The sequence below is a fragment of the Monodelphis domestica genome, chromosome 7, assembly GCF_027887165.1.
Source record: "Monodelphis domestica isolate mMonDom1 chromosome 7, mMonDom1.pri, whole genome shotgun sequence".
Classification (NCBI taxonomy): domain Eukaryota; kingdom Metazoa; phylum Chordata; class Mammalia; order Didelphimorphia; family Didelphidae; genus Monodelphis; species Monodelphis domestica.
Genome location: NC_077233.1, coordinates 1,327,926 through 1,337,823, shown reverse-complemented (window position 1 = coordinate 1,337,823; position 9,898 = coordinate 1,327,926). Strand labels below are relative to the sequence as shown.

Genomic DNA, 9,898 nt, shown 5'->3' with positions numbered 1-9,898 from the left:
CCAAGATCGGTGACTGCAGCTGTGGGGCATTGAGGCAGAGAAGGGTCACCTTGATAACAATAATTCAGGCCCCCTGTTGTCCCAGGGTAATTCTCCAAATGGGGCGTTAAAGCTGGCCCAATTGGAGCTCTGCTTCCAACTCCTGGTGATTCCCAGGGGCGCTCGCGATTCAGTTATTGGCATTTTGTGTTGTGTGACGATTGTCCCCCTTCCCAGCCCACCCCTGTCATTTACAGGATCCTGTCATCTGAGGCTTATGGCCACCACGTGCCTGGATTTCCCTTCTTGTTCATCTCTACCCCTTAGAAGCCTAGTTTCCCTCCAGGCCTAGCTTAGACCCCACCTTGTACATGAGGCACTCGTGCCATGCGTGCGACACGCTGTGCGCGCGCACACACACACACACATACACACACACACACACACACACACACACACACACACAGAAATCACCCAGTGCTTTTGTATTGGGTATTCCCTGAGTCGTATACCAATTGTTACCGGTGATGGGTGTCAGCTCCCTGAGGCCAGGGACTGTCCGATGTCTTGTTCTGCTGGCATCCAGCCCTACACAGCGCTCTTTGTATTGACAAGATGGCCCATCACCGCTGGCATCCAGGCTCTTCTCCCTTTTGAATATTTCGGGGAACCACTTGGCAGCCTTTCCTGGAACTCGGGGTCTAATTTCTGTTCTTCCTCAGTTTGAAGGAAGCAGGATGTGTGTGAAATCTTTGGAGGGGTTAGCCCCCCCGCCCCCGCCCCCGCCCCACAGTTTCCTTGTATGCCTTCCGAATCACGACTGCTCTGAGCTCATGTTTCTTTTCCCTTTTCCCTTTCGCTAGCTCATCTTCCAGCAAAATGGGATTCAATATTCCCAGGATCAAAGCCTGAGAGCTCCCAGAGTCCCAGAAGCCACCTAGGCTAACCAGCTCATCTTATAGCCCAAGAAACCGAGGTCCGTCCAGAGGGGCTGGCTGAGTCTACTATTAGTCTGCATCCAGCAAATCCCTTGTTTTCCTGCCATTTTCCAAGGTCACTTCAGCCTATCTGCGGCCGCCTCCCCTGCTCAGGACGTCCACCTTTGAGCAGCCCGTCTGCCTCAGGGGGAGCAAGTCCTTGGGGACCTAAAGAACCAGCAGAAGGCCCCAGCCAGCGACGGCGAATGGAGACCCAGAGGAAAGGTGAATGCGGTGCAAGTGCAACCGGGAAGAGAATGGCCGAGACGAGGCCCAGGACAGTGAATGTGACTCCTCACCATTTTCAACCCGCAGTGACTGGGGGGACAGCCACGCTCATCTTGAGGCTTGGCAGCTGCGATGCCCCCGAGCCCCATACCGTGGTGTTTCTCATCGTCCCTGGATGCAGACTCCCTTCCCCCCCCCCCCAGTGGGCAACGTGGGAGCATCCTTCCCTGGAGCTCCTCCCTCTGCTCTGGGCCTCTTCTCCCAAGACTAGCCCAGGATCCTCTCGGACCTTCGATTTGGGGCCGATATGGCCTCGGCATCCCATCACTTTAGAGATGATGAAAACGAGGCCCCCAGGCAATGGGTCCCAAGGAGCCCAGCCCTGACATTGATGCGAGTCCCTTCTTTTTGTTTTTTTCTTTCTTAAGCCCTCACCTTCCCTCTTAGAATCAATACTGTGTATTGGTTCCAAGGCAGAAGAGAGACAAGGGCTAGGCCATGGGGGTTAAGTGACGTGCCCAGGGTTACCCAGCTGGGAAATGTCTGAGGCCAGATTTGAACCCAGGACCTCCCATCTCTAGGCCTGGCTCTCCATCCACGGAGCCACCCAGCTGCCCCTGAGTTAGTTCTAATAGACCATCAATTGGCTGTTTTGTCACTGGACAAAGAGCCTGCCCTGCCAGCCCACATATGTTAATCTTGAAAATGCTCATTAGCCCTGTCTGGTTCCTGGCCTCTCCCCACTGGCTGCTGCTGAGGATGGAGCTCTCTGTCTCCTGCTCCTCGGCGTCCCCCAAGGCTGGCACCTAGTAGGGCTTCGTGGTTCTCTAGCCCCTGGCATGAGGCCTGGCACGCTGGAGGTGTTTCCTAGATGTGAACAATGGCGACCACTGAAGGTGCCTCACAGACGGACAGAGGAGCCCGGAGCCTGGTAGAAAGCGGGCCTTCCTCCACGAGGTCGGCCCCTTTTATTTGGATCAAACAGCACAATACAGCATCGATCCCTAAAAACTCGGCTGTGGCTACCGACTGGGCAGCTCCGTTGTCTGCTCCGTCCGGCTTTGGTACGAGCGGTTTTAGTACAGCGTCGCTGCATCCGGGTCCTCGCAGGAACTCCACACAACCAGCCCGAGGGAGGGGCCTCCAGGAGCCCCAAGGCACGCCCAGCAGGCGTGGCGGAAGGACACTCCGCCCCAGCAGGCGTGGCGGAAGGACACAGCGGCCCAGCAGGGAGCGCCGCCCCCATCCAGGGCTCTAGTACTTCACCGGCCACGCGGGGTTGTGCGCGCTGGCGCAGGTCGTCCTGCAGCTGGCCGAGAGCACGGGGACGCTCTGCGAGGGGCAGGGGGGCGTCAGGAGCCTCAGGTTGCCCTGGGCGGCCGGAGGTATGACATTGCAATAGACAGGCACGCCGGGGCCAGGGAGATTTCCCGGGCCTGCCTGACTGGGGAGCACAAGGGGCTGCTGGTACGACTGCTGGGTCACTCCTGGAGAGCCCTGAGGCATGGACACCTGCAGGGAAGAGAAGCTCAGTGAGCTGCCCAGGCTCCCTCCCCCTCTGGCCCACCCACCATTCAGAGGCCAGAACAAATGGCCGCCCCAAACCGGAAGCCCGGCCACCCCGGAAGTTCTTTTGTTCTGACCCGGAAGTCGGGGCGTTTTCTCAGAAGACACGTTTCCTGAGACAGAAAATAGGGACTCCAGGCCATGAGGCCCGTTGGAAGGAGGGACGAGCCCAGAGTGGGAGGCAGGAGCAGCGCAGGAAGAACACACCCCACTCAGAGACCTGGGACCCGAGTTCAAGTGTGACGCTCACACAGAAGCCTCATCTTCCTTCTCTCCAAGAGCAGGACTTGGATTCGAACCCCTTCAGGGGCCTTCCTGGGGCTAGACTTGGACTGTTCTCTGTTGGGCCCAGGAGCCAAACCACTTAGCAGGCACAAAAGGGAGGGTGGATGGGCTCTGAGCCGGGGCTGCCCCTGGCCACAGTGGAGAAGAGGGCGACCACGGAGAAAATGTCCAGGCAGAAAGCAGTCGGGCAGGGGCACCACAGCACGCACACAGACACGCACACAGACACGCACAGAGACACGCACACAGACACGCACACACAGGGGTCTAACCAATAACAGTAGAAGCCCATAACTTGGGAGCACTATAAGCCACAGTGAGCCTAGATCCCTGCAAAGAGGGTAGGTCTTTGACATCCTTGAGGTGGGCTCTCCCTCCTCAAGGGTAGATTGCAGCCCCCCCCCATGTCCTCCTCCTCCCTAGTCTTCCCTGGCCCCCTGAGGAGCTTCCCCCTTGGGTCTCAGAGGTTCCTGTGCCCTGCTGAAGCTGAGTATTTCTCCACGCCGCAGGGCCAGCCCATCACCTCTTCTTATTCTCCGGTTTGCCTCACCTCCAATCACAGGCCTGCCAAGGTGGGCCGGGCGCATCCTCTCCTCGTCTGGGTTACCTGGGATGTTCTCTCTCCCAGGTGTCGCCACGTTTCTGGGATCACACAGCCTTCTGCCACGTGGCCTAACTGGGAGAACCACGATGCAGCATGGTGGCTCCTAGGTGGGCAATGCCAGCAAGTGCCCCAGCCCGTTCTCCTCTGCTCAGCTCCGATGCAAGCACATGGCAAGGCCCTCCCTGCCCCAGCTCCGTGTCCTGCTTGCCTTGGTTCTCCCCCTTCCTTCCTTCCTGCCTTCCTACAGGTGACCTCCTGTCTCCTGGCCATGTACATCTCTGCTCCCAGCAGAGTCTTCCCTTGGGGGCTTTTTATCCCTCGTGTCTGGCCTGGTGCCCGGCACGCAGTAGGTACAATCCAATGAGCTAATAATCGTAAAGCAGCCCTAAAGGGTCGTCGGAGGGAGTTCCTGACAAACAGTGACCCACTGGAGAAGGAACCGGCACCCCCGGCAGTGTCTGAGGAGGCTTTCGGCCTAGCTGAGAGTCGAGATCCTTAGATGGAGGGAGAAGGGAAAGTGCAAAAGGTGTCTCTAAAGGGGGAGGAGAATCGAGCCCCGGACCCTTCCAGGCAGAAGGGAGAGGCAGCCAGCTGAAGGCCACGTTCCCAATACCAGCAAGGAGACAGGAGTAGCTTTTTGTAAACGAACAGTGCAGGAAAGAAGAGCATGAGAAAGCTAGGGAAGCCCTTGGAGAAACTTGGACATCTCAAGGGAAGGTTCCATGCAAAACTGGGCATGGTAAAAGCCCCTGAATGGGAGGCACTTAATAGGAGCAGAGAACTAAGGAGAGGTGACGAGAACACACAGACCGACCATAACCTCCCAGGTAACTGGGGAGCTCTTGGTGGTTCTTGGTCTCGAGGCAGGCGTCCCGGGGGCCTTCGAAAGCCCTGTTAATGGAAGGCGCTATAGTGGTGCTGATGGAATTCCAGCTGAGTTACTTAAAATCCCCAAAGATGATGCTGTTAACGTGCTACACTCAGTACTCTGGCAAACCCAGAAAACTCGGCAGCAGCCATTGAATTAGAAAAGGTCAGTTTTCATTCCCAAACTGTGGAAGGCTGATCCAAAGACTGAACACATTACTCAACACTTGCCTTCATCTCAGACACCAGCAAGGTTACACTCTACCCTGCAAGCTAGGCGTCTGCAGCCTGGGGACCAGGAGAGAGCAGGTGGAACTCGAGACCAAATTGCCAAGATGCACTGGCTTGTGGAGAAAGCAAGCACGTTCCACAAAAACAGCAACTTCTGCTTCACTGACTACCCTAAAGCTCTGACTGTGGGGAGCACCAGAACATGTGGTAGGTCCTCCAAGAGATGGGAGGCCCAGAGCAGCTCACTTGTCTCTCAGGAGGAACCTGGAGGGGTCAAGAAGCAACAGCAGAACGCAACGCATAAGAAGTAATGGGGATAAGAGTGGTAAAGAAATGGAAGGTTGTGCGTTGGGCCCTTGTTTGTTGAGCTTCTGTAGACAGTACCGCGTACAGAATTCCAGGCTGGTGCAACCAAAAGTCAGAACCTGTTGCTAGGAGAAATATTGGCTATCTCGGACATAGGTATGATGCCACTCTGATGGCAGACCCTGAAGAAGAATGGAGAAACCTCTCAAGGAGGGAAAGACGAGAGAATAAAAGCCGGCTTGAAGCTCGACTTGGAAAAAGAAGGCCTTGGCACCTGGGCCCCTGACTTCCTGGCAAGCGAGAAAGAAGAAGCGGAAGCTGTGCCAGATTTTATATTCTGGAGCTTAGGTGACACTGCAGACAGCGGCCACAACCAGGAAATGAAGACACTTGCTTTCTGGAAGCAAAGCTACGGCAAGTCTGAGCAGCACCCTGAAAACCAAAGATGAATGTCACCCTCTGACAAAGGTCGGCAGGCTGAAAGCTGTGGTTTTTCCAGTGGCCGTGAGCCCTGGACGAGAAGGGAATGCTCAATGCTGCAGAATTGAGGCTCCTCACTCACGCAGGCTTTGCTTCCCTAAATCTCTGCCCTTCCCACTGTGCACCTGCCTGGGAAATGCCGCAGGGCTGATATGGGACACTGGCTCGCTCAGAAGGATCTTGTCAAGCTTCACGTCATGCTTTTCTGTAACAGGATGTGCTGTGGGAGCCGCCGTCATCCCACCATCGCGCTCGGAGTGGAGGCTCTTTTTTGGCCCAGCAAGGTGGCTCCGACCCATGACACCCTGCTGTCCCGGTCACCCAGGTGGCAGCCAATCCTGCTGCTGCTCTGCTGGCGCTCTTGATGTGGATGCCCCATCCTTGTGCCCTCAAGTCTCGTTCTCCCACGGGCTGGATGGGCTCCTTTCCCACTTTATCAGGATGGAAACCCGGCGAGGCCTTCCTACCCAGAGCACTGACCTTCCCACTCATGTCTATAACTGGCCCAAGCCCAGCAACACTCTTGGCCCCATCTGCTGCCTCTGGTCACACTGCCACCAACACCATAGAACCCGAAGAGACCAGACATAATGGAGGCTCACCGTGGCCAGGACTTCCTGCTGACTCCACACCCCACTGCTGTGGAGGCCCAGATGCTGGCCAGGAGAGCTTGTGCGGGGTGAGGATGGATTCCAAGCCTGGGTGTGTGGCAGGACCTGTTTCCCTGACCGCTGAAAGACCGATGTATGGGGCCATTCTCAGCCAGGCCTCTCTCTTCACAGTGAAAATGTTGGGCTTCTTTGTACCTCCCTGGACCCAAATAGGTACGTAGCCTTTAAAACTCACACACATTCACACTCACACTCACGCCCCTCTGCCATGTGACACTCAAACTAGTGCATCGTGTGGACATTTGCCCAAGGAGCTCCTTTGCTTCTCGTTAGCATGAGCCAAGAGAAAGGGGAGGCCGAGCTGAATGGCGGGAGGTACCTCTCCCCACTGCTAAGCCCTCCACGCTGGCTGGGCTCTGGGAGTCTAACCCTCGGTGGGCTTCTCCCCGCTTGGGCTTCTTTATGGATGATCCTAATGCAAATCCATGTCCAGACAGTGGCCTGCAGGGGATGGAATGTGGCTACTTATTCCCCATCAGCAGATAGTGCAGCATGAAAGAGGTCCCTCCATGAACACAAGGTAACCCTCCGAGGCTCTTCCTAGGAAGGCACAAAGGATGTGGAGGGCCCTTCTCTGAGAGGTGGCGCAGAGAGAGCTAACTCGGCCTGAGGAATGGCTCTCTCGAGGCGGGCACCAGCCAGCCCAGCGCCCTCCTCCCCGCACCCGCAGTGCCACTTAACTGAAGCACAGCAGCAAAGCGGTGGAATGTACCTGATAAGAAGACATGGCTGGGTAAGGGACCATCATGCCTTGCACCTGACTCCCCTGTGGGCTGCTCATCAGGTTCTGACTCTGAGGTGGTTGCGACATTCCCATGAGGCCTTGGAAGCCTTGCTGCTGATTTGACAGGACAGGCTGGTAACCTGGTGAGAGAGAGAAAAAGAACACCCTCAAATGGTGGCTGGAACCAGCACGAAGGAATGATGCCTCTTGGGAGAAAAGGCTCGAGTTACTTTTCAAAACAAATGCAGTTTATATCATTTTAAAGTTCAGGACATGCTATTGGCAGCCAGTGAGGGGCAGAGAGAACTGGGCCCCTGGCTTCAGGACCAGACTTTCCACCCCATTTCTTCCTGTATCACCTGTGACCTTCAGAAAGTGCCTCCATCTCGCTAGACCTCAGTTTTCCCTTCTGTCAAAAAGGTGGGCATTAGACTGGCTAACCTCTACGATCCCTTCCCCCTGCAAATCCTATGGACGTTCTCTGTCCTTGAGCAGATACTCTGAAATGAAAGCTCAATGGTTTAGACAATAATTGAATTTTGAAGAGGAAAATGTCTCAATTATCCTGAGAAAAAGGGAAATCCTTGGCTGTGAAAAAGAACATTAGTTCTGTGCTTGCATCCCAATGTCAGAGCGAAGTGTGGGCCCTCACTTTGCAAAGACTGTCTTCCGAGGGACCCACTACCTACCCATGTCTCTTAAAGAGATACTGTTGAACCAACAAGCTCAACCCTCCCTCCAAGGGCACGCTGGCCCTTCCTCAGCCCTGGCCCTGGACACACTAAGATGCCCTTCAAAGAGTCATAAGCCAAGCAGTCACTCCTTCAAGCGCCATTTACTCAACAGTATCTTCTTCTGAGGCTTATGCCAAGCCGCCCTGGATTCTGGATTTCCCTTGTCTGTAGGCGGTGAGGGCTAGGGAGATGGGTGGGAAGACCTCTCACTCATCAGTGTGGCGAGGAAACGCTGGAGTGGAGACGCTCTCTCCTTGGAGAAGGCTGGGGTTCCCAGCGGCCCTCCTGGCCCCGGGCCCATGAGCTTTCCAGCACCCAGAGAGGGGCTCTTAAAAGCCTCTTTCTCGTCCCCTGAGAGTATGACCAGACGTGGCAGCGGCTGCCTGTGCTGAGGGAGCTCCGGGCTGGCGGCCCCAAGGAAACAAGCCAACACGACGCCTCGGAGCCTGCCTGTTGTTCTTACCAGGGCTGCGAGGGGAACCTCCCGGCTGGGAGCAGCGCAGGAGCTCCTGGCTTGGGAAGCGGCTCCCTCCTTGGCCGCTCTTCCATCGGTGCCCACGGAGGAGGCAGCCCTTTCTGGATTCAGCCCGTCACTCCTCCCTGCCGACGCCATCCAGCTTGCTGCGGGGTTGGGAGAAATTCGAGAGCGAAGCCCATTGAGCCTTTCCCTGTGGAGGCGGCACGAGGTCCCACAGGCCCTCCCCGTGCGGCTTGGCCCGAGGCATGGCCAGCCGTCACACGGACTCTGCTGACGGTGCTCGTGCCAAGGCAGGGGCTGCTGCAGGACTCTGTGCCGACAGGCCATGGAGGAAGGCCTAAGCGGGAACAGCTGGGAGCATCTTCTTCCATGCAAGGGAAGCAGCACGGGCGTCATCTGGTGAGGGTGATGAGCGGCCAGCAGTATGCATCAGTGGAGCCGTGAGGCAGCCTGGGAACCTGGGGGGGTGTCAGGCTGCACCCAGCAGGGCACCGTGTCCGGGGATCCTCTGCCCTCCTCTGGGGAGCTCTGCTGAGTTCTGGCCGTGGGAGCAGGGGGCCAATAGGAGGAGGAAGCTCCCCAAGGCCGCAGAACGAGCCGGGCGCCTCTGCTGGAGGAGGAGAGAAGGCCCCGGAGCCTTTCCCTGTCTTTGGGGGATCTTGGGAGAGGAGCAGCACCGGCCTGGGCCTCCGCAGCCAAGAGGCGACTTCGCTTTTCTGCCAGGAAACGGCCAACCAGCAGAGCTGCTGCCCCCCTCTCCCCGGGCCTGCCTCGGCTCCAGGAACACCCGGGACGTTCGCCATTGCGGAGAGCAAAGCTCGTCGGCAGCCCCGTCTGGACCCGCAGGAAGGTCACGGGCAGGCCAGGGACATGGCGGAGCGCGAGGCTCCCTGGACTATCGGCTGGCGCTGCGGAGCCTCCGGCAGGTCCCGGGCCTCGCCTGGGCAGCGAGCGGCCAAGAGACCCACGAGAAGGCGCAGCTCCGCGGCCGAACCTTCCTTCGCGCCGGGCTTGTGCAGGCGCAGCTCCAAGCTCAGATGAAATGAAGGAAGCCTCTTGGGGAAGCAGAGTGGCCATTGGAGGGGCTCCGAGCCAAGGGGGTCTGGGGGGGGGCAGGCTCGGGGCGGGGGGGCCGCAGCCCCGGCTTCGGCTTGGGGAGCCCTGATTCTCCTGACTTTGGACGTTTGCAGACCGTCCTCCCACGTCCTCCCGGGCTCTGCGAGAAGGAGACGGAACCCCGAGCCTCCATTCGGCCCAGGCCGCGGGGTGGGGGGGTCTTTGGAGCATTGTCGCAGGCCCTGAGGTCTGATGGCTCCTGAGTGGGGCTGGCTGGCCGGTGAAGGACCACCTGCTTGTCCTCCGTGCGGGCCGGGGCTGCTCCCCGAGGCCTCTTCCCCCCTTTGGCCATTTGTGGGAACAGAAGCACAGGAAGGACAGAAGAGGGGGCCTTCCTCTCCCACATGGCCCATCCCGGGGCCCGCTTCTGGAGGGCTCCCCCTGCTGGCTCTGGAGAGGCTGCGAGGACGCTGCTGTGTTCGTGGGACTCGCAGGCGCCTGCTGCACGGACGACGGCCTTCCTGGACAGCCACGATGCCCTCTGATCCGACGCCACGGAAAACATGCAGATATTTAGAGGAGCCTCATTTGCCGTGGGGGTGGCCAGGCGGGGTGCTGGAGAGGGGGCTGGGCCTGGCGTCTGCCCCGAGTTCAGAGCTGGCTGCGTCGCCCTGGCTGAGTCACTTCACCCCGTTTGCCTCTGTTTCTTCAT

General features: G+C 58.0%; 1 protein-coding gene across 17 annotated transcripts in view; it reads right to left on the bottom strand.

Moving 5' to 3' along the window:
- Positions 1 to 2,111: 2,111 nt before the first annotated feature.
- The window catches only part of ARPP21 (cAMP regulated phosphoprotein 21), a 128,852-nt gene continuing 121,065 nt past the window's right edge, over positions 2,112 to 9,898 (bottom strand). For all 17 annotated transcript variants that reach the window (XM_056804012.1, XM_056804021.1, XM_056804004.1 and 14 more), the window contains 2 exons: positions 6,907 to 7,058; positions 2,112 to 2,696 (listed from right to left, as the gene is read on the bottom strand). In XM_056804012.1, coding sequence (XP_056659990.1) covers positions 2,439 to 2,696; positions 6,907 to 7,058 — 410 coding nt within the window. In that variant the 3' untranslated portion in view covers positions 2,112 to 2,438. The remainder of the gene's footprint in view (positions 2,697 to 6,906; positions 7,059 to 9,898) is intronic.